This window comes from Anas platyrhynchos, chromosome 4 (genome assembly GCF_047663525.1).
Source record: "Anas platyrhynchos isolate ZD024472 breed Pekin duck chromosome 4, IASCAAS_PekinDuck_T2T, whole genome shotgun sequence".
Taxonomy (NCBI): Eukaryota; Metazoa; Chordata; class Aves; order Anseriformes; family Anatidae; genus Anas; species Anas platyrhynchos.
The window spans coordinates 18592751-18615112 of record NC_092590.1 but is presented as its reverse complement, the minus strand read 5'-3'; the positions used below and the strand labels follow the sequence as shown (position 1 = coordinate 18615112).

The 22362-nt window shown below is 45.0% G+C and overlaps 4 protein-coding genes across 22 annotated transcripts in view; 3 read left to right on the top strand and 1 right to left on the bottom strand.

Moving 5' to 3' along the window:
• FAM47E (family with sequence similarity 47 member E) overlaps positions 1 to 10684 on the top strand; it is a 66742-nt gene extending 56058 nt beyond the window's left edge. For 10 of the 17 annotated variants that reach the window (XR_011809329.1, XR_011809321.1, XR_011809328.1 and 7 more), the window contains 6 exons: positions 433 to 585; positions 1815 to 1892; positions 3212 to 3287; positions 3484 to 3647; positions 8150 to 8352; positions 10430 to 10684. Coding sequence is in view for 4 of the 17 variants with exons in the window: in XM_072038027.1 (XP_071894128.1) it covers positions 433 to 585; positions 1815 to 1892; positions 2494 to 2628 (366 nt within the window). In the remaining 13 variants the exon portion in view is untranslated. Of the gene's footprint in view, positions 1 to 432; positions 586 to 1814; positions 1893 to 2493; positions 2994 to 3211; positions 3288 to 3483; positions 3648 to 3820; positions 5050 to 8149; positions 8353 to 10429 lie in introns of those variants that run through there. The other 7 variants (XR_011809330.1, XR_011809319.1, XR_011809320.1 and 4 more) reach the window with 7 other exon arrangements.
• Positions 5049 to 11693, bottom strand: JCHAIN (joining chain of multimeric IgA and IgM). Its single transcript, XM_005031313.5, has 4 exons — positions 11502 to 11693; positions 7509 to 7644; positions 6929 to 7009; positions 5049 to 6439 (listed from the first exon to the last, which is right to left on the bottom strand). Exons 1-4 carry the CDS (start codon positions 11563 to 11565, stop codon positions 6238 to 6240), a joined length of 483 nt encoding a protein of 160 aa, XP_005031370.1. The 5' UTR covers positions 11566 to 11693; the 3' UTR covers positions 5049 to 6237.
• A 4129-nt stretch (positions 11694 to 15822) lies between these two features.
• UTP3 (UTP3 small subunit processome component) lies at positions 15823 to 17522 on the top strand. Its single transcript, XM_013110048.5, has one exon. The coding sequence runs from the start codon at positions 15872 to 15874 to the stop codon at positions 17450 to 17452; it is 1581 nt and encodes a 526-aa protein (XP_012965502.3). The 5' UTR covers positions 15823 to 15871; the 3' UTR covers positions 17453 to 17522.
• Positions 17523 to 21848: 4326 nt separating this feature from the next.
• RUFY3 (RUN and FYVE domain containing 3) overlaps positions 21849 to 22362 on the top strand; it is a 55383-nt gene continuing 54869 nt past the window's right edge. For 2 of the 3 annotated variants that reach the window (XM_027456035.3, XM_027456033.3), the window contains exon 1: positions 21850 to 22194. In XM_027456035.3, coding sequence (XP_027311836.3) covers positions 21891 to 22194 — 304 coding nt within the window. In that variant the 5' untranslated portion in view covers positions 21850 to 21890. Of the gene's footprint in view, positions 22195 to 22362 lie in introns of all 3 variants that reach the window. The other variant, XM_027456037.3, reaches the window with a different exon arrangement.

The window sequence follows — 22362 nt, the reverse complement described above, 5'->3', positions numbered from 1 at the left end:
TAAACTGAAAGCTTGCCATTTCTCTAACCCTGTAGTTAGTTTGGTCACCACGTTCAGAAATTCTGTTTTGAAGTAGAAAAAGCATTTATCATACTCTGACTCCTAAAGTCTAAACCTCACAGACCTCCTTCCCAAGTTTTCCAGAAAACAAATCAGTTAAATAAGTGGTGGCCAGGTGACCTGAGGCTATTGATTCCCAGTAGCAGCTTTAATACTGTTTACCTTTGTGGGGAAAAAGAAAAACGAATGCTAGTCAGGTTTTCTCATCAGCCATCAAAATTTGTATTACAGAGTTTAGGGTACGGGATTATCTCTGGTAGAGTCTTCAGAGATAGTACGCAGGTTCTGGGACAGTGATAGTGTCTTTAATACCTGTGGCATAAGGGAAAAATGCCAATATGATGAAACAAAACTGCAATAGTATTTTTGCAGGTACTTTACCAACCAAAAAGGGAGAAGATCAGATATGGAGCGTGGTACCTTGACCCCAAAACATGGAGAAAAGAGATAGTGAACAAACCATTAGAAGCTTCAGAGGAAACAATAAATAGAATCAGGAATGCAAAGCATCATTTGAGTGAAAAGGTACCATGAATGTAAAACTGATGCCTTCCTTTTTTGATACTGCTACAAGAGAGTTTGTTATGATGGGAACATCTCAGAATAATGTGGAACAGACCATATTATCCAAGTGGAGATAACTGTGGTTCAAACAGGCTCATTGAAGTGAATGATTGGGCTGTAACTTTAGGGCACCTACATGTGGACAATGGCTCTAAAAGGTGGATCCTTCAATTCCTTCAATGCTATTGATGTGGCCATATGTGGCCAAAATGTATCCATGTGCTGAAGGCAAGGAATTGGCATTCTAGAACAATGGGAGGGTGTTTTTATCTTTGTTTTGTGATAGCAAAATACCTGCCTTTACAAAGGAGCTGGATTCAGCTGTGGTAGTTTGCCTACCCAAAATATTTTATGGAGAGATGGGATGTAAAGGTTACTAGCATTCTGCTTAGGGATTTTCAGGTTTTAGGAGGAGCTGGAAGAGCAGGCAGGCTTTTTTTTTTTTTTTTTTCCCCCAATTGCTACATTATTCTAGACATAGGTTTAGTTTCCTCAGTTTAAACAAAAAAAAAATAAAAAAGTCCATCTTCATTCTTGCTGCATGCACAAAGGGAAGACATTGTTCATGCTCTAGAGGGCACTGCTTCCAAAGGTAAAACTGAGTTGTACATGACTAAAACCATGCCCTGTGCAAGGGTCTGGTGAGCTGGATGAGATGTGCCACTACTGCTGTCTTACGAAGAAATGCTGTCTGTAAAACAAAGGAGAGTTTTAGAAACGAGGATGCATCGGAACAGCTGAGTCAGAACACCAAAACAAAGGTCATGGTTTTGTTAATACTGTCTAAAATTAAAGGCCAACTTTATGGTTGAATGGGTGACCACCTCATTTTGTCCAGGTACTCCTGGGAATGTACCACAGACCATTGAAGGTAGGTGTATTTACTGCACTACAGAGTAACTTGCTGCCTTCATTAGCAGAAGTGCTGAGGGGAAATGGCTTTACATAGCATGGGATATCTGATTTACAGGACCACAGATTAGAATTTACTAAAAACCACTTCACATTCATGAAGCAACATTGTTTCTTTCAAAAGAACAAAGATAGAGGTCTTGGTAGATAAAATATCTATTGGTTAGATTAGCTATAACAGCTGGAGGGATGCACACTGCAGTTTATTTAGTATAGTGGAACCTATACTTAAAAATGAACTTTAAATGTTTTTTAATCCACTTCGGAAATTAATTTAGGAGATGGAAGTTCCACAGCTCCACAGCACACAGGCCTTTAAGGAGTTCCTGGAGAGAAAGGGCTACCAAAAGCCTCGGGTGAGTCACGAGAATCTGCTTATGTCTGTGCTTCCATTTTATTGTGCTTGCGGCTATTGCTGTGTCATCCCAAGGTCCTGGCTGTAAAGCTACCTCCTGGTTCCCCTCTCTCCTGTGTGCTGGAGCTTTTGGAGGGGAGGGGCTCACAGACAGCATCCTCAGAATGCAGCCAGGGGCTCAGTTCAGCAGGGGAACTTTCAAGTGGTGCTGGGGTCCTTAGCCTGAACGACCCCGTAGCAGGACTCAGTGCCATGTTGGCAGCAAGTGAACAGTTATTTCGATGTACAATTGTAACTCGCGTAGCTTTTCAGCTTAATGTGGTTGAGGCACTGTTCAAAGGTGCCATCAGCAGCACATGCAGAAGCCAATGACTCGTGTTAAGTGTGGGAATGAAAAAGGCTTTTAATTCTCTGAAGGCCCAATAAGAGATTTCACAGCATTTGGTTTAATACTGTAAGCAACAGCTACAACTATGAGCAATGTGTGCACTGGCTTTTTGACTCTTTCCCTTTACAAGTTTTTACCTTTTTGTTCAGTTTCTCTCCAGTAAGTGTTGCTTGAGTCTGTTAATCATGCATACATGATTAATCTTTTGTTTTAGTTCCTTCTGAAAATGCTGGCTGGGGGAAATGATAGTGGAGCTCAGGAGAAGACATCCAACTCTTCCAAGAAATGGTGTCCAGAGAGAAACAACAAAATCAGAGGAAGTTCTTCCACTACTGTTAATACAGATTAATAAATTCCCTTAAAATGAGCAAGCTAATAGCTGAGCTGTCCCTAAAAATGTTTTTAGATTAGAGTAAACTTAAAGAGAGCTTTGAGTTTCTTCTGAAGTGGCCAGACTGAAGATCTTATTTGTACTACCAAATTGTAGGCATAAACTACGTAGCAAGCTTGGTAGTGCTTCAGCCTGCTGAAAAGGCACTGGGGATGTCTTGTGTGCTTTAACATACTGGCTTAATTAAAGATCCTGGGCTACAATCGAATTTTTGGTTGTTGATTATCCACATTATGCCTACTGTTTTACAGAATATAAATAATTTCTGTGAAATCTTTAAGTTATATCTGGCAGCAGTCTTTTTAACACTAAAAAAAAAACAACCCACAAACCTTCCATCTGAGAGAACAGTACTGCTTTGTACACTGCAGGATGATTCCTGCGTGGATGAACCTTGCACTAACAAAAGCAGTGTTAATATAGGAAGGCTGCTAAAAATCATAGCCTGTCATCTGTTCGTATACCACAAATACCTAATAAAGACAACTCAAACCCATTCTTGCATAGAACAATTAATTCCTGGTTATCCTGTATACCCAAGGGGAGGAGAGAACACTTTTTTTCACCAGGGATGACCAGACCTCACTTACTCTTATTTTACTGTCCTCATCTTTCAGGTAAGAATATAGAGCCTGACTTTTTATTGCTTTGTGCTATCACTTAAAATTTGTCTAACACAATTGAGCAACAAAGGGTGAGCAAGGCTGTCAGTTCTGGACTCTCCCTCAGAAAATATGTGGAGAATTAATCCTGCTTTATTAGAAAGTTCAGCAGCATGTGGACTCCGCTGAAACCTTTTTTCTTATTTCCCAGTGACTTCTCTAAGATCATCAAAGCATGTAGTTGTTCACAGCTGCTTGGACCATGTTCTGTGCTTTGATTTCCTTTTCCCTGAATGCCTTTTGTGAGTCTCTTCTGCTGCCATTGCTGGACTCCCAAGATGTGCTGCAGTGTGATTTCCAGTCATCTGTCCTGTTGTAAGTAAATATCTGTCTCCTACAGCCTCTACAAGGTCAGCACTGGGCTGTTTGCTAGTAAGCAGGAGTTCCGGGTGCATGGTTTTGAAGGGCCAGTGGCTAATACCCATTAACTAATATGCAAAGTATTTGAGGGCGGTTAACTAGTGACCTCAAATACTTCTTTCCATTAGGTATTTGTAGGATACTACATGCTGGAGGATTTTTCTGACATGTTTGATGTAGTTGTGTCCTGGTGTGACAACACCTGATTCTGTGTTGACAATGTGCTTCAGCAGCTCGGGGCCATGTAGATGTAAAATCTGTTAACACAAGCCATCTTCTGAATAAATCTGCTATGGTTCTGTATCCGTATGTTACACGTAATTTTCCTTAGAGGCAAATGTTAGATATATTCATTTTCTTTATGGCAGTCTTTTGGGCTTTGTTACAACAGTATTTGAGCATTTTGATGCTTTAAATCTGTATTTACCAGCAGCCCTATGAGAATGAATTGTATGTTCAGCTCTGTTTTAGCAATGAAAGGCTAGTCCTGCAAAGGAGATGATGTTGGTGCCTGTTCATTGTGTTAGGGAACACCGAGTCTAAATGATCTTGCAACGCTAGATGTACAGGCTGAGTCACTTGGTGGGTGGGTACCTGTGAGAGGGGTTTCATACCACAGGCTTTCCATTGCACACGTGGCAGTTTCACAGTTCAGATGAGGCTCAGGGGCTCAGAGCACTAGCAACTGAGGCTTCAGCTGGCGTTTGCTAATCTGCCAACTATGGTAAAAACTAGATAGGGAGGCCCACTTCACTCACTCTTGCTGTATCTGAGCTCAAGGTGTACACCACACAGCCACGTGAAGGCTGCTTGCAGCAAGGCCGAAAGCTGAACTTGGTCTCCCAAACTGTGGACTGTTACCTGCTCTAGCAGCCTTCTCCCCCTGCTCAGGCTGAACTTGGCCCACAACCCAAACCTGAATGATTTCCAAGTCATTTACCTACGCCTTACTCAGAATTGAAAACTTCATGTTTAGGGAGATGTTTCCTGTGGCAGAGCCCCAGGGACTGTCAAGAGTACCCCCAAAAGGTGCATTTTTCAATAGCGTTGTAAAATTCCTATCTGCAGTTTGCAATGTTGAGAGGAATTTAGGTGTTAATTGGATTTTTTAAATCCAATCCTGTGCAGAATCACAGCACCTTGGAACAGCTCAATTATGCAGAACTGATGGTAAAATAAATCAGTTCGGCCTCTGTCTGTCATAGGTTCCACAAGTGCATCATAATGTTTCTATCTCAGTATTTCAGGGGGGTTCACCTGTAAGTAAAACAGTTGCTTAGTGAGAGCTTCCTGTGAAGTAGGCAAGAATATCATTATAGACAGCTTTTTCTTATGAACACCACTGGAACATAACAGTGCTGCAGAAAAAAAGTTTATTTAATGCCTCATTAATAAAACTATGGCAATAAGGATTTTGCTGTTTTTCATTATTGCAATAATGTGTGATGCTAGATGTGACCTTTTTAGAACAGCCTGAGCCTTTACAATCAGCTTCTGACAACACTCAGAAACATACCAGCCATCCCAAATGCAATGCTAGACACCTTATGCACTCGCGTCCATGATGTTTATATGGAAAACTCCAGGTATAATACATTTAAATGTAATGTACAGTACAGAATCAACTTTAATTGGGGAAAATTTCTTGTATGAAAAGAAAGACTGTTGTGAAAAAGGAAAATAATCCCTAACTAGGACCCTGACCTTGCAATTGCGGCAGCTTCATAGGATTTTTTGCAGCACTAAATGCAAAACCAGGAACAAGAAATTCAAGACAACTTAATTTTTTTTTTTAATCCTCGATTGAACTGGGAATGCATCATTATCAGTTAGTAAATGTGGGAAGCGAAGTACCTAACATGTCCTAAAGAAGTTTACTACTGCAAGAAGAGCTGAGGTCATGTTGGCTTTGCACAACACTTCAGGGTGGCAACATTTTCACTGTATGTATGTGAAAACAGGAGGCTTATCATTGTCAAAGCACTAAAAGGATCCTAAATGCCTAATGACAAAAAAAAAAAAAGTTGAAATATGAATTCAGTCTCACCTGATTTTTTTCTCAAATGTGATTGTACAACAGACTTCTAATAATGGCAAAAAATATGCTAATATGATCAAAGGGTATTGTGGAATGTTTTTGCAGAGGGTTTGGTTTAGATTGCTCAGGAAACAATTAGGAAACATGGACATTGCTGCTGATGTCCATGATAGCCTTGCCGAGATAGACTGATGGAAGATGGTCAGGAAAGATTCTCTACTGTTAAAAACTAATGTAGTTCCTTTGATTTCAATGGAATTACTGATTTACAGCTGTTTGAGGATCTGGTCTAGCTGGTGATAATGTCTAAGACATGTAATGGTGTCGCAGATATGTGCAAGGGATATTCAAGGGGATGGTATTCTTGATATGAAGCACAAGAATTAAGCTTGCATTATTCTAGGAGCTGATACTTCGGACACAGTTGTCCAGGCACTATGGTGCTATAGATGTATGGGTGATAGGAAAAGAGAAAGCAACAAGGTGTTAGGATAGCAGTGGGTTGAGCTAATCAGCGTAGCAGGATGCTGGCGTCAGAGCTGCTTGGATATGTTTGGTCTCCCCGTGGTAGATGAATGGGAAGGTTGTGGTGTAGCACTTGTCCCTGTTGTAGGTATAGCAGGTTTCTGGCTCGTTGCAGGAGGTGCTCTGCTGGGCCTCGTATATCTCACCACCCAGCTCAACTTCTACAGGATCACATTTTTTGCAGCTGGAAGAGATGAGGAACAGAAAAAGTATTCAGAGCTATGATTAAAACATCTCTGACGAAACTCCACTCTTCCTCACTGATCTGGCAACAGTGGCAACTCGGGTACTGTGGCTTTTCCAGACCATGTATTTTGCACACGCACTCCCAGACAGATGCTCTCATTTTTTTTCAAACTGCTATTCATATGACTGGCCTCCTAAAAGGGAGGCTTGAAGAGGAAAATACATAACTTCTTGATATTTCAGACATTCAAGATCAAGAGGGGTCAGCGTGAAACCTTATCTGCAAATGTGAGGTCTTTTTATGCAACTTAATCATGGAGATAATTCATTGGCATGCAACAGAATAGAAAAAACAGGCTGAAAAAGAACTTCACTCTGTGATGTTGCCTTATTTTATCTACTATCCTTCAAGATGTTTGTGAACCATTGGAGGCAGTGCTGCAGGGTAGGGTGTTAGGAAATAAATTTAGTGAAGAAAAATACTTACAGTTCAGCCATGCGGTAGACAAAAGTGGTTCTGAGCGGGGATGTGGGGTCGGAGATGTTCTGTCGGCTCCTGAGTGGGACCCTGGAAAGGAAGGGAGAGAATTCCTCTTGTGAAAACTGCTTGTTAAACAGGGGACTACTATGCTGTAATGAATTCTCAACTCTGATCTTGTTCTTTGTTCAGGTTATTTCCTTTCTGACCCTTCTTCAAGAACAGCAAGTCTGAGCTTTTCTGTGCCTCTGAAGGCAATGAGATACTTTTTGCCTGGTTTCTAGGCATCTCTGGAAAGACTGTAAAATTCACCCCAATAATAATGTAGCAACTTCTGAAAGTGCTGCCTTTCACTAATGATATTTTCAAGCTATCAGTTCTGATATTCCTTTTCTCTTAAAAAAAAAAATAAATAAATTTTTTTGAGCTCAAAAGGAGTTACTCCAAGATAGTACAGAAAGTAGTCCATGGGAAAAACAGGTCTAAATTGTCAACACCAGGACATGTGGAAAAAATGCAAGGAAAAGGGGAACTCCTGCAACACAGTCTACTGCTCACCATCTCCACCTAAGACTTGTCTGCCACTTACGTGATGCGTATGTTTCTTTCCAGGATTTCCTCATCAGGATTTTCTTTGGAGGGGACGAGCCTTGAGGTCACTGTTGTGCATTTACACTTGTTGTTAACCAGCACACGCTCCTCACCATCATAGTCCAGTAGAGTACCTGCAAACACAGGATATGCCGCCTCAGGGGTAGAAAAGAAAAACCTTGTGACATGCTCTGTCAGAAAGTGAAGAAATGAGAATCTCAGCGATGCCCCATTATGGCATCTATATTGCTTGAAGTTCAGGTCACAACAAGCAGAAATGAGACAACTGACAAAGATGGGCTCAACTCTCTTGCCTGCTCAGCCTACAGTCTATTTCTATATGATGTGGAGGAGATGCAAGTGGCAGGGAGAAAATGATGAACCTGAGCACTGCATTGCTGATAAGTGAGACGAAACAAGTCGGGATCTCTCATGAAACACAAGCCTCTGGCTATACCTGGCAGCTAAAGTGCTGTTTTTACACTTGCCTCTGCTAAGAGGTTACCTGATTGCTGTATCACGCACAAGGACTGGTCTAGCAGTCCAAACCCTAGTTGAGATCTGGGCTTTCTAAATATCTATGACAGTGCCAACACGGCAGATGTGTCAGCTTTCTGTCAGTGCTATTTTCCTTTCCAGATTCTTGAGGGAATCAATGACAAAAAGCACTAGAGGATGAAGCAGGAAGGCAGCCTGATGAACTGGTACTGGAAAGCAAGTGGCCCTTACAATCCCATGGTTTGCTCAGAAAACTCCAGTCCTGAATTTCTGATATTCTTTTCCTAATGAAACTGAGTTTGGCAGCTGTGGAGCTGAGTCAAATAGAGAAGAGCCAGCTCTGGGTATGTTTGTATCCTGTACTTTTAGCATATTATTCAATGTGAAACTCAGTCAAAACAGCTGGGTAAAACTTCCCATCTGTCGACCAGAGACTTTTTAAATGTTTCTGTTGGCATGCTATGCCTGCTTCCTCTCTGAACATGCAAATGGATTTGAAATAATTTATTCTCTCCTAACTGTCTTTCCCCAGCAGCCTCTGGTCTCTTCACCTGTAACAAGCTGTCTTTGCTTTTACATGCACAGTCACACCCTTCCTAAATGGTCATTTTCACATTCCTTTATCTCTTAATGCTGCTATATAGTCACAGCTATCATTTTGCTACATCACTCTTCCAACAGTACCTTCAGCCCGTGTAGAAGTATGAGAAAACTCTGAGTGTTTGAAAGATAGGAATAGTTGGGCTCAGACAGACTTCAGTTCTGAGGATTTGCTTACTTCTAACCCATTAGTTTAACCATAGGGAGAACGAAATAGTCTAAAAACATGTTCATCATGTCACTGGGGGATTTGAGAGTCACTTAACAGCTTTGGTCCTAATAGGTGGACTTCTGGATCACAGAAGAATGGCTCACTAAGGAAGTAGCTGCCCCTGCTGCATAAGCTCACGGCTGCTTTTTCATTTTCATGTCCAATGCTGCTGGCTTGTATGAACAGCAGATCCTGTTGCTACAGGGTGAAAGGGATAGTACTCACACCTGTGGGAGCACTAGGAAAGCTGGGATCCAGGAGAAGCACATGGAGTCACACTGTGAGGTTTCTAATTGTTAGATGCTATTAGTGGAAGCTCAACTGTTAGGTGAAACTGTCCCCAAGACTGAATGGTAACAAGACCTCTGCAGCACTGATCAGGAGACCTTACTTTATGTCCCAAGAGTCCATACAATGCCATGTAAATAGCACTCCAGGTGTTCTACATAAGACTTCTTGGAGCTTCACTCCTGTCCCTACAATACACTGGTCCCATCTGCTTGCATTGCACTGGGTTATTTACTAAGATCCTTAGAAGCCTCATATTGATGAAAAAGGCTCTAAAACATCTTGAAATCATGCCTCAGAGTGATCTTAAAATTCAGTGACCGGTAGAAATGCTGCTTCTGTGATAACTGGCAGCAGAATACCTTCTAAAGAAGGTTCGTTGGGGCAGTTCTCAGTTGGGAAAGAAGCTACTGCAGTCCCTCCTCTTGTCCAACTGAGCAAGCCACTACAGGCATGGAGGAGATGCCGCCTTTGCTACTGCTCATGGGGTTATCTTTGTCCATCTAGAGCATATGCTTGTTTAGTCCTTTTACAACAGTGGCTGGCATTTAGCATTTGTCTGTACTGAACCTAGCACAAGTAGCTATCTATACAAATGCCAATTACAAACCATGCAGAAAGTAAGTTTGGTCTCACGTCTGATTGTGCTGTACCAAGGCAGAAATCCAAAATGTGACACAGGTGAATATTCACAATTTAGTGGTACTTATTTGTCTTCGCACACCTTCTTCCATTCTCTATTGCTTTGTATGTTTCCTTGCTGCCAACTCATCATATAACATAAACACTGCCCTCTGAAGCAGAAGCTAACTTAAAAAGTCTCTTTAGTCTCTGTATCTTTAAGTCTTGGTCTTTCTTCTTTTTTCTTATAGAAAAACTCTGTGAAGAACAAGAAGCTAGAGATCTTCCCCTGTTGTCTGTCACTGTATTTTCTATGCAACATTGTGTGTGATTCTTCTAAGAAATTTATCAAAACCCAATATTTAAGTTGTCCCCAAACCTTTGGGAGCAGTTTAATTTATCTTAATCATAAAATGCTATTAACAATTTTTTTTTGTTGTTTTTTAATAAATATGAGGGGATTTTTAGACTATACTCTAAAACCACTGTCCTGAATTTAATTCCTTGTGTAATAGTACTGGCTTCAGTAACCATAAAAGTTACAGGTGCTCCATATTTTTAAAGTAAAATTACAAAGCTGCAAATAAGATTTTTTTTTTTTAGATTTATCAGTAATGATTCCATGAGTTGGCCTGTAAAGTTTCTTTAAAGAGAAGGTATTTAAATACAAAAGTTCTTAATGCTGTTCTAAATGTTTGCAGGGTTGGATCTTCTGGTGCATAACTTACTGCAATGTGATGTTCTTCCCTGATGAATATTCATGCAGAGATTTTGATAACATTTCTCATATTTGAAAATATCCTGTAATATGATATATGGAGACAAAGCTCAACAAAATCCCACTGCTGCACGTTGAAGAAGCAAATTAATTCCAAAAATACCTGTTCAAACTCTGCTGCATGTGAAGGTGGCTACTTCATTAAAGGAAGAAGAAGCTCAGTTAGGCCAGAAAGATACTTTGATGTAAGTAGCACAAATGTCACTCCTGTAGTTGCACACAACTAAATTTTGACTTCCCTGCAGTTATAATATACTTCACAGAAAGCAGGGCTTTTCGAGGACCTGCCTGGCTCTGCAGTAAGAGGCTGCTTTCCAAAAGCTGGAGGAAATGCATGGATGCTGTTATCCGTGCTGCTAGAGTAGTTCTTCTTAAGCATGGATTTAGTCCTGTGGACCAGATCCGCTGCGTGAATGAGGATGACTTTAAACTGTTGTATAGAGATCTGGCAGAATGATAGTCAGAATCCATTACCTGTGAACCACACTGAATGATGTGCTGGGATGAGAGTCTGATCTCAGTACCCATGGTAAAAATCAAGAGTCCTTCCACAAAATGTAGTGGAGTTAAATAACAATTTAATTAGAAATGGCCACACCCATTGACAGGATCACCAAGAGGATTTTAGAAGCCTTAAAACCTAGCAGCTAAGTCTTTCAAGCTACCTAGGGCTGCATAAAAACAGGCTCCATTTTTGTGGTTTGTTGCTTCAGATACATGATTAAGAATGGCTAATTACAAAAGCTTGAATTTGCCACCATTCATCACTCTTTTAGGCTTTATTAACATAAATATATTAAAAAAATAAATGGGAATTAAAAACACACCACTCTGCGTGGTGCAGGAAGACACTGACGTGTCCAAGCACCACCAAAGCAAGACTTCTTGAACAGGCATCAAGCTTTGATTTACACTGTTAAAATTATTAACAGACACCTACACAGCACACATCCCTCATAAAGCAAAGTTTTCCATGGTTTTAATTTCTCACCTACCTGCCACAAGGACGAATTCCAAGGAGACAGCCAAAGCCACCCACGGCAACAAAGAGCTCTTCATCTTGCCTTCACTTCTTTTGAAGAATGTGAGTGGAGAGCGTGTGTCTGCCTATAAGGGCGTGTGCAAATGATACGGCTATTTGTTTCCTAAAATAAACAGCCCAGCCGGCTACCACTGACACTGTGAAAGATGTGGCTTGGGGACTGAAACCAGGCATGTTCAATGCGCAGAGACTTCTGCCTTTCAAAGGTGGTTGGGGGTAGGGGTTGCGCTATTACTGTGCACTTAAAAGTTCATCACCAAAAGTTCTGTTCATCACCAACATGCAACAAAGCTTCTGGGTACAAGGGAGTGAAAAAACACCTTGGGTTCGAGGGACCAATTTACCACTGGTGTCACTGGCACTCTGCCACCTCGAGCTCAGGAGTGTAACGTAAGAAAGTGTCCAGCTAGCCAAGGGGTCACAGTTCTTACTCTTGAGTTTTGAGCAATCAGATTCTTGTGGGGATATTTTGACCCGTACTGTAAGAACATGCTAGGCTTCAGAATCAGAATCCTGTTTGCACCAGATGCTGTGCAACATATATTAAGGACTTGACCGGCCCCCAAGAAGTTTTCAGTCAAAGCAGACAAAAGGAGACGTGGGAGGGGTAAAAGAGGTAAAGCAACAGCATGGCAATGGCAAAGCTGAGCTCTTCCTCCAGTGCTCTGCCTGTGGCATCAAGGAGTTTCTTTCCCTATGAATAGAGAAGGGACTCCATGGGATGCATGATATATGAAGGGCTCTGTGTAAGGTCCAAGGAAACCATTTTCCAGTGAATGCAGACATTTTAAATTCTTTGAGGTATTTGTCATGCAGACTTTCCTTAATATGCTTGGTTCACTCTGGATGAAAAAAAAAAAAAAAGAGTAGTGGAGATGATTTATTTATTAATTGTCCCAGGGTTTGTGTTCACCTCTGTAACTCTGGGAAAAAATAATAATAAAAATGCATTGCAATATAGCTTGCAATGACTAGGGTTTTCTTTGGAGTGTATGCATATATCTTGCACAGGAAAGGCCACTTTGTAAGGGAAGTTAAATCTCTAATAACACCTTTTACCGGGTGCTGTTAGAGACATCTACGATGGGATAAAATCTTGTAATTTTATTTAAGGCTGAAGGGAGGCAGAGCAAGGTATGATGCTAGCAGGCCCATTCTTAGGGTTACAGTATTAGTGTTTCCTGAATTTCTGCTGGCTGCAAGGATAGTTTATTCTTGATTAACAATAGCAGCACACAGCAAATCTCCCTGTGCTGCTCCAGCTTCTTCTTACGCAGAGGGCAGCAGCCCCATGATGCTATACAAGCTTTTCGCACTGCACGTGCCACCCTTGGCTCCCCAGGGTTGGTCACTCATGCCAGGTTCTCAAGAGACTGATGTTATTTGTAACACTGCCAACATCCCAGACCCTGAAATAGCAGCCTGTCACTTTACAGGTTGTTTTCCCTTTCTTTGGACCTTGCTAGCTGGGTTCCTAGCAGTTGAGCTGTTTTGAAGACCCTGGCATTTGTGTCCTGAACTTTCTCCTGCCAGCACAAGCATCTCATCAGGCAGTCGCATGATGCAAAGAGCTTTTGTGTTGCATCAGCAGCACTGACACAAGGGGCTTTCCCCAGGGAGGTAGCAGGTGAAAATGGATGCAAGCCCAGCTCCAAGAGTCATATTCCATAACTCTTTGGTACAAAACCTGATCTCTAAAGTGACGCTGCAGCCTTATGATAGCAAAATTTGCTTTCCTTTCATCTTCCTCCTTCCCAGAAAGTATTGCCAACAGAGTTTAATGCGGAGCCTCCTTCTGAAGCAGGAAGGTGCCCATCTAGTGCATAAAGTTAAAAATAAACCTGGCTAACCATGGTGGGGATGAAGCAGGGAAGGAATATCTATCTAAAGCACTATTTGTTTCAGTCACCTTTTGTAGTCATTTTTTGTAATCAAAGGAGATTTTTAAAAAATAAGAAGGAAGAATGAATGCAGCAAAATAGAGCACAGGCAAAAGAGGCTGACACATTCTGCATATCTACGTTGATAAAATTACAGCACCAATAAAATCCAAGCAGAGGTATCTATGAATTTTTAAAAAGATAATGAATGGAGAGACTGTGCAGAATGATACTCTGTGTGATTCTGTTGATTTCGGTGGATTCCCTGACTGCTGGTACTCAGCATAGCTGAATTTCAGTTGCTAAATCTGTGTGTCTGCATGTGCAGTCCCTTTGTCTTTACGTGGTGGCGTGAGAGCCATTTTTAGTCACCCTCAGCCACCTGCATTTCTCTGAGGCTTTCTGTCTAGATTTCAAACTATTTGGAGTAGAATCTGTTTTGCGGGCTGTTACTTTTAAGGACTACCCCCTTTTTACTGTGTGACATGTTAGATAACCATAAAATTATCTGGGCAAGCAGGTATTAAAAAAATGGAGGCAGTTTGGCAAGGGGCTGGCAAACCATCATCCCAGGCTTGAATTCTGGGCTGAGTGGGGAGCTACCCAAGGCAGAGGCTACTGGAAGAATAACAGAATTTGAAAAGAAATAAAAACCAGCCTTGGGGTCTCAGCATCACTGTGCCTCCAGTTAGCCTGGTACACAATGAATTAGGCTTTTCCAGATTAGAAACTGGGCAGATGCCTGGATGAGGTGAGGCAAAATAGCCGGGTCATTGCATGCCCTTGCTATGCTGGAGAGAAGGATATCCATAGCGTTGCACAGGGTATCTCGAAATAACATTCTATCCACTCACAGTCTGTCCCACATCTTTCTTTTCTCCTTGCTTCTCACTCAGAAGCGGAGAAAATAGTGGATTAAAAACAGACCTGCAGCAGTCACCAGTTGCCATCTGAGGAGCAGTGATTGCCTACATCAAAGCAGCGTGCTTCAGCCTGTCAAGTCCTGAAAATGGGGTAAACTAACTCAAACTGGAGACACACTTGCAAAAGTTATCTAGAATTTTAACCATGTGGCTGCAGACTGCTCTGGATGGGCTTCACAAAAAAATGGTAAGATTAAGCAGGCAGATTACAAAGTCTGATCAGCAAAGATGGTTGTATTTTAGTGGCCAACTAGTACAAAGTGAGAATTTCTACCTATGTGTAGGTAACAAGCTATGCGAATGTTATGTCTCACTTCTCAAAACCAAGTCATTTTTATTGCTGTCTCTGACACAGGCCTGTATCCAGAGGAGGTGGTATCTGAAAATTGGCACTGATGGATTTGGAAAAGGTGTCCTTGTCTGAGGCAAAACATACCTTTGGTGTGCAAGCAAGTACGGAAAATTTTGACCCAGAAGTGACTTGGTGGAAAAGCTGAGCATGTCAGGACAAAGGCTCATAACTGAGCTTGATCTACCATCAAATCTGTCAGAATCCAAGTGAAGCGCCAAAAAGTGAGTGAAGTTGCACCCCATCCTCTTGCTTTAGTTAACTTTAATATTTGCCCAGTGTGACTTTTTCCACAGGAAGCTGGACACGTGTATTTATAAATAAAGCTGCACCTGTTCTGTGGCTAGAAAAAAGCACCTGCGCTGCTTCTGCACAGAACTTCTCTTCCTGGGATTGTGTGGCTGCCAAATTTATCGGACTTAGGGGGGGTGGGCAGGGTTCAGACCATACCAAACTCTTTACCACGAACTCTTCACTTACTCCGTCTACTCTTGTGACGTGGCTGTATGTCCACATTACTTCCAAACAGCCTGCTTCCATGTGGCTTGGTGTTAATTTGATTTTCCCAGGGGAAAGCTGGGGGAGGCCAGGCCAGGCCCTCTGTGCCTGATGCCAGAAACAAACAAGCAGCCATCCAGGATAGGAATGTAAGTCTGAAGGAGTACAGACAACTTGAAAAACCCTCCTGATGAGGGCTTCCCCGCTGCTGAAAATCCACCCTGCTCCTTTACTGCTGCCCTGCTTGGATCTGTTGGCATGAGAGGGGGGATCCAAGGAGCACGGGCACTGCTCGAGCAGCCCCAGCAGTGCTTCCTACCAGGAGATGCCCAAATTCTGTCAGAGACGCAATTTAGTGAAGGTGAGGAGCTGGAGGGATAATACAGATAGCTCGGGGGAGCTTTCCAAGCACTTCTCCCCTCTGAAACTTCAGCCTGGCTGCGGGGAGGCAAGGAGAAACTCCCGTTAATGATGGCAGAATAAGCTGACATCCGCCACCGCTCCGCGCACCCGTCAGCTAAAAATAAATAAATTACTAACTAAATAAAACAGTTTTGGGGGCACGGGCCGAGGGGGAACCACAGCTCAGGGGAACGGGGAGCGGGGAGGAGCGGGGAGGCGGCGGAGCGGAAGGGGCGGCGGTGGAAGCCGGGGTTGAGGCGGCAGCGGCGCCATGAGGACGCGGCGCGGAACCGTCCTGAGGCCCCCGCCGCGACCCGCCCGCCGCCGTGGGGGCGAGGAGGAGGAGGATGAGGAGCAGGAGGAGGTGGAGGTTCCCCCCCGAGGGGACGTGGGTCCCGAGGGGCTGGGGGACGAGGTGGAGGACTTCCATGAGGCGCAGTTCCAGGCGGTGATGGCGGCCTTGGAGAGCGGGGAGGAGGCTGGGGAGAGCGAGGAGGAGGAGGAGGAGGTGCTGGGGCTGCAGCTGCCGGAGGAGGACGAGGAGGAGGAAGAGGAGGAGGAAGATGAAGTGCTGGGGCTGCAGCTGGAGGAGGATGATGAGGAGGAGGAGGGTGAGGAGGAGAAGGAGGGAGCCGAGTTCTATCTGGATCGCAGCGCAGAGGAGGATGAGGGGGATGAAGATGAGGACCTGTCCATGGAAAGCGACTTGGAAGAGCGCAGCAAGGATACCGAGCTCCCCCACGAGCTGTCCTGGGGCCGCCGCAAGCAGCTCTACTACGACACGGACTACGGGAGTGATGGCCAGGCCAAGGGTAAGCGTAGCCAGCAAGAGGTCGATGCTGAGGAGGAGGAAGAGGAGCAGGAGGCTCAAGTCATCCAGAGGCGGTTGGTGCAGGACCTGGGGGAGGATGATTATGGGCTGGATGTGATCCAGGGCTACGTGGCGGGGCAGCAGAAAACCCACGACAGCAAGGGGCAGAAGATTGCCAAGGATTTGCAGGCCCTTTCCAAGAAGGAGCAGCTGAAGCTACTGAAGCAGGAGTCCCCTGAACTCCTGCACCTGATTGAGGACTTTGAAGTCAAGCTGATGGAGCTCAAGGATGAGCTGCAGCCACTGCTGGAAATGGTCAGAAGTGGCGCTATCCCTCAGGGGAAAGGCAGCCGCTATCTGCAGATGAAGTATCAGATTTACCTGAATTACTGTGCCAATATCAGTTTCTATTTGGTTTTAAAGTCAAAGAGAATGCCAGCTCACAGTCACCCCGTCATTGAGCGGTTGGTTGCTTACAGGAATATCATCAATGACCTGGCTGTGATAGACCAGAGGTTACTCTCGCAGGTTCGCCTTCTTCTGAGGAACTATTACGATAAGAAGGAGGAAAAACTGCGAGAGCGGAAGAAGTTTCCGGCGCTTCTGTATCTGGCTGCCAGGAAGAACAAACCAAAACGTGCTCCTGGGGTTGCTAACGGCCGGCTTGCTGCTGAGGAACAGGCAGACGAGTCCGACCTGGATGAAGAGGCTGCCCTAAAATACTATAAGCTGATGGAGGATAAGCTGAAACTCAAGAGGAAGAGAACCGAAGACCAGGACGTGCTCAAAGAAGAAGCGCTGCAGGAGGTGGATCCAAAGAAAAAGAGAGGTGTGACCTATCAGATGATTAAGAACAAAGGCCTCACCCCCAAGAGGAAGAAGATTGATCGCAACCCCAGGGTCAAGCACCGGGAGAAGTTTCGGCAGGCCAAGATTCGCCGGAAGGGCCAGGTCCGCGAGGTTCGGACGGAGATGCACCGATACGGCGGGGAGCTGTCTGGCATTCGCGCCGGGGTTAAGAAAAGCAGAAAGCTTCAGTGAAACTTATTTTTCTCTGTTTCAGAGAGCTGCAAATAACAGTTTTGAGTACAATAAATTTTTTGTTAAAGAATGTGTGGTTTTCATCCTTAAGTGGGATTTTTTTCTTTGATTTTTTTTTTTGCTTGTTTTTGTCTTTCTGTGCTGTAAATACAGGCAATGAGAGGCTGCAAGGGGGGTGTCAGGTCAGGGGAAGGGAATGGACCGGGTGGGATGAGGGCAGAGGGAACATCCTTCCAAGGGTGGGCTGAGAATGGGATTTGTGCAGCTGTCACCACCACCTCCTCCTTACTGCATTGTCCTCTTACATCCTTTTTTTCTGCATAGGGCTACAGATACATGGTTATGGTATTTCCTCTAGTTTGTGCTCTGATTAACTCATCCTTGTGTTCATACATGTAAGAATCAACTGTTCTCACCCTCCTAAATCTTTTTAATTCAATAGTGATGCAGGAAGCTGTTACCTAAATCCCATATGGCCTGAGATGCTATTTCACCTGCTCCTGAATTCAGTGAGAGGCAAAGCAAGGGCACTTCTGGATTGCATAGTTACTTACCTATGATGAATACGTTAACTTAATCTATGATAAATTTCCTAACTGTTACACACTTGTATGTCTAATCTGGCATTGCTGCAGGACAAGTTGGTAAGACTTGATGTTGTTTGCACTTCGAAGGTAAATTTTCAACATGTTTTGGTTACCTCCCTCTGGTGGAAAAACACATCTAACCTGGCACTGAAATAAATTCTTGCTGGGAACTGATTGTAAGTGGGCACTTCCAGTTCATGTTGTGAAGGAGTCATCACTGATTTTCTCATGAATGTTACAAGTGTAACACTCTTGAGGTAAGACGTGCATATGTGGCTAGGATCTGTCTCGGTGAGCCCGCATCTTATTTGGGTACCAGTACCACCTGAAAGGCACTCTGTCTGTTTGCCATGTGAACTCCCTTAAAAGGGACAGTTGTCTAGTTAGTAACAACCATTTCATGTTATGGAAGCACCAGTGTAGCTAGTGTTTATTGCAATAGTCTCAGGTAGGCCAAAATATGAATGGGTTGGGGTGAACCTGTGACAGGCTAGGTGATATACTTAAAACATGCAGATACTGCTTGTTTTCTGCACATGAAAAGTGTTTCCGTAGCATTGATGCAAACCTTTCCATCCTAAGCCTTTTCCTGCCAGGAACATTCTTGATTGCTGACTGGAGACAGTTTTGGTAACTTTTAAAGCTGATTCTTAAAGGGAGAGGTGAAAAAAGACAAACATAGACTGGACAGATGGGAATGGAAGTAGGGAAGCTTTCTGTAGTTTTTGTATGTCTGAATTTCAGAGAGAACTCAGTTCAGTATATGAATGCACAGGGCTAAATAATTGAAATGACAAGTTCTGCTGACTTTAATGGTCCTGTATTCGTTTGCCCCCTGCTGTTCGTAGGCCAAACCGCAGTTAAACACTGCTTTAAAAAAATACAGAAAAAAATAAACCCCTGCTCCATAGAAACCAGCTCGCTGTGAATTGATCCCCTCCATGCAATTGACCGGGAGGTCTTTGCCTGCCTGCAGAGCCAAGGCATTTTGCACGGCAAGGGGTAATAGAAATGACTGTAAGCGCCTGGGGAGTGTTGATAGCAGCAGAGAAGAAGAATTTGGTGTTTCTGGTCAGTGCTGGTCTTGTCTGTGCTGGTAGGAGGTCTCTACGTGGGGAGAGGAAAGGTTGGAGGTGATTGCAAGGGTAAGGATTCATTTCTCACATCCCAAAGTCCCAGCAGCGACTGCTAGAAGGTGAAAATTGTTGTCTGAGGCCCTGCAGCTGGCTTCTCTGGGGAAGCTGGGAAGAGGCACATGTCAAACCCTTGTTCTGCAAGAGCATCACCAAGGCAAATGTGAGGCTTGCTTGAAGGGGTCACTGAAAATGCCTTTTCATTTGAGTGATGCCCTGTCTGACCAGGTGGCCAAGTGTAACCTGTTGGCCTTGGGGATGAAGACACTCTTCCCGGGTGCTTGCTCATGTGAAACATGACAAGTCTGCTCCAAAATGAGAAACCAGTCTAAGCCTTACCGAGGAGGGAACTGGTGCTTTTCCCAAAATGAAACCATTTCTATTAATTCTGCACTGGAATCATGATGGAGGCCACCAGTGATGATGCTGAGCTACGCTTTTTGGTTGGTGAAAGCTTATGTGCTGGGGAAAAAGCAGCTTAGGTGATTTTTCAGCAGAGGAGCAGTGTTTCCTGGCAGGCATCACACAGGATGTGAAAAACGTCCCGCAGAGGTGCTAACTGATCTCATTACTACAGCATCTGCTCGTGCACGTTTTGCACTTTGTGCGAAAATGAGGGGCTGATGCGCTTCCACAGGCAGGCAAGCTGCAAGTATCCAAGGTGGTTTTGTGTTCCCTCAAAAAGCTTTAGGCAGCTGGCAAGCAAAATTCTGGCAGCTTCCATCTGAGCAATAAATAAGGGATGTATATTATGGTGCAACTACAGGCTCGCTTTCCAGAAACGTCAAGATTAGGGCTAAAGGCAAGAGCAAGCGCAGCGTGTCAGCGTGCCCACCGCAGGCAGCCAGCAGATGGCCCAGCTCGTCTCCCAGGTCTGCGGCACCAACTCGTTTTAATGAAGATGAAACATGGCATTTTGTTCAGTTGGTTGGTTCAGAGACTGGACGAAGCCATCAGTAGTTCTTTCCAGTATGGTTTTATGTGTGAGTAATCATGGGAAGGCTGTGATTATTAATGCCATGGGAGGGGGCACACCATAGCATTGCTCTAAGAAATGCTTCGTAGATGTTTAGTGCTTAAAGGCAATCCCTGATGGTAAATAGATTTTGAAGACCCCTGGTAAAACAGATGCATGTGAAAGACGGGAAGGATCACGGATGATGGTTAGGAAAATAAGTGGAGCAAGTTCATGGCTAACACTGTTTTGTTTTTCCTTCTTCCAGTAGTTGCATCCAGAGTAAGCCTGGCTTGCCTTTAGAAGTTGGAACTGAAAAAATCCAAGGGCAGAGAGTTGGACAGTGCTTTCTGTGTCACAACGTGAATTGCTGTTTGTGCAGGGTAAGGAAAATGTATTTGATAACTCAGAAGGAAGTACATTTGCTACTGCTTTAATTTTGTGAAGGCTTTCATAGTTGTCTCCCATTGTTTGCCATCAGCAACAGTTTGCACGAGATTTTGCTCTCGCTAGCACTGGCAAATACAAATCTCAAACCCAAACGTTTGGATTTCTGAAAGGGATTAAAGCATCTGTTAAATTAGCTGCAACATATTGCATGACTTGGGGCAGCGCAACAGCAAAGTCTCCAGCAATCAGTTGCCTTTGCAGCTTTGGTTTTGCAACTGTTATGTGAGATTGAAAAAAAAAAAAAAGCATCCTGTTTCAGTCTGACCAAAGTATACTGAATATACAGGATATTCTTTAAAAACTGGCAGATTTGCATTCTCCCTCTGCTGATAACACCGTGGTCCACATTTAAAGCCCTGCCTGAATGAAAATTCTTTATCACCGCTTTTCTAAAGGCTGTTTTTGAGGTGAGATTCCAATGGGGCACCACCAATGTGTTTGTTTTAATGGTAAAGACTGTATTTGGAGTTTGTGTTGTCGCCTCTTGTCAAAGGATCCGAAAATGCTGTTGTCAGTAAGATCTTGCACTCCGGAAAGTGAGGGGGAGGCAAGAGGTGGGGACATGGCTTGACTTTACAGATAAGTTAACACATGTGGTATCCTGACTTCCTGGGGGTTGTTTCCCCAGATTAAAATCTGGGTTTCCCCAGATTAAAATCCACGTTTCCCCCATGAAACTTGTGGCCCAGTAAAGCGCAGCAGCTGAGGCAGCCCCGCACCTCCTTGGGCTGCTTTCTCTATTCTTTGCTGCTCACTCGCCAGCTACATCGGGAGTGCAGGTGGAAGGGGCAGCGGCTGGTTTTGAAGCACGGCTGTCCCTAGCAGGGCAGCGGTGTTTTAGCAGGGAGGCTGGGGCTGCCTGCTCACTGCCACAGACACAGCCTGGCTTCTGTGAACACCTCCTGTGGTGGAGACGTGGGGCTTTAGCATCACAGAGCCATTAACATTGGAAAAGCCCTCCGAGATCATCTTGTCCAGCAGTCCCGTCACCACCAGCATCACCCACTGACCCACATCCCTAAGCACCACGTCCAACCCCTCCTTGCACACCCCCAGGGACGGTGACTCCACCACCTCCCTGGGCACCCCCTCCCAGTGCCTGGCTGCTCTTTCTGAGAGGAAATGTCTCCTCATCTCCACCCTATACCTCCCTTGGCGCAACTTGAGGCCACCCCCGGGTCCCAGGCCGTTCCCCCCGTCCCTCCTGAGGGGAAAGGGGGCGCCACAGCAGCGGGGCCCGGCCGTGGGCGGAGGCCGGAGGCCGGCCCAGGCCCAGCTTCGCCACCGGGGCGGAGCCGCGGCCCGGGGCGGCGATGGCGGAGGCGGAGCGGGCGCCGCTCGTGGCCGAAAGTTGCCGGGACGGGGACGGGGGCGGCGGGGAGCTGCCCCCCGCCATGGAGCGGCGGGACGAGCCCTGCCGTGGAGCGGCAGAAGAAGAAGACGAAGCGCCCCCCGCCTCGCCTCCCCCAGCCTCGCCGCCTTTCTTCCTCCTCTACCCCGGCCATGGAGGCGCCGCCGCGCCGCCCAGCGTGTGGAGACCCCCGGCTCCCCGCGGCGGGGCCGCCCTGCCAGTGCTGCTGCTGAGCTACCCGGGGCCGGAGGGAGCCGCCGGCGCCCGTGAGTCTCCCTCCTGCCCTCCTGTGGGGATGTGGGGAGCGGGGGGACCCTCCCTGAGCGCCCCCCGAGCTGGGGGGGTTGCGGGGAGCGGGGCTGGGGAGGCGCCGTCGTGGCAGCGCAGCACACGTGTGTGCCTGCGGGGAGGGGAGGTGTGCTGCACCCCAAATG

Coding starts and splice junctions, on each gene's coding strand:
- JCHAIN (XM_005031313.5), bottom strand. CDS start 11,565: ATGAAGAGCTCTTTGTTGCCGTGGGTGGCTTTGGCTGTCTCCTTGGAA. Junction 7,645..11,501: donor GGAATTCGTCCTTGTGGCAG/GTAGGTGAGAAA, acceptor CTGTGTTTGCAG/GTACTCTACTGGACTATGAT. Junction 6,440..6,928: donor GTCTACCGCATGGCTGAACT/GTAAGTATTTTT, acceptor CATCTCTTCCAG/CTGCAAAAAATGTGATCCTG.
- UTP3 (XM_013110048.5), top strand. CDS start 15,872: ATGAGGACGCGGCGCGGAACCGTCCTGAGGCCCCCGCCGCGACCCGCC.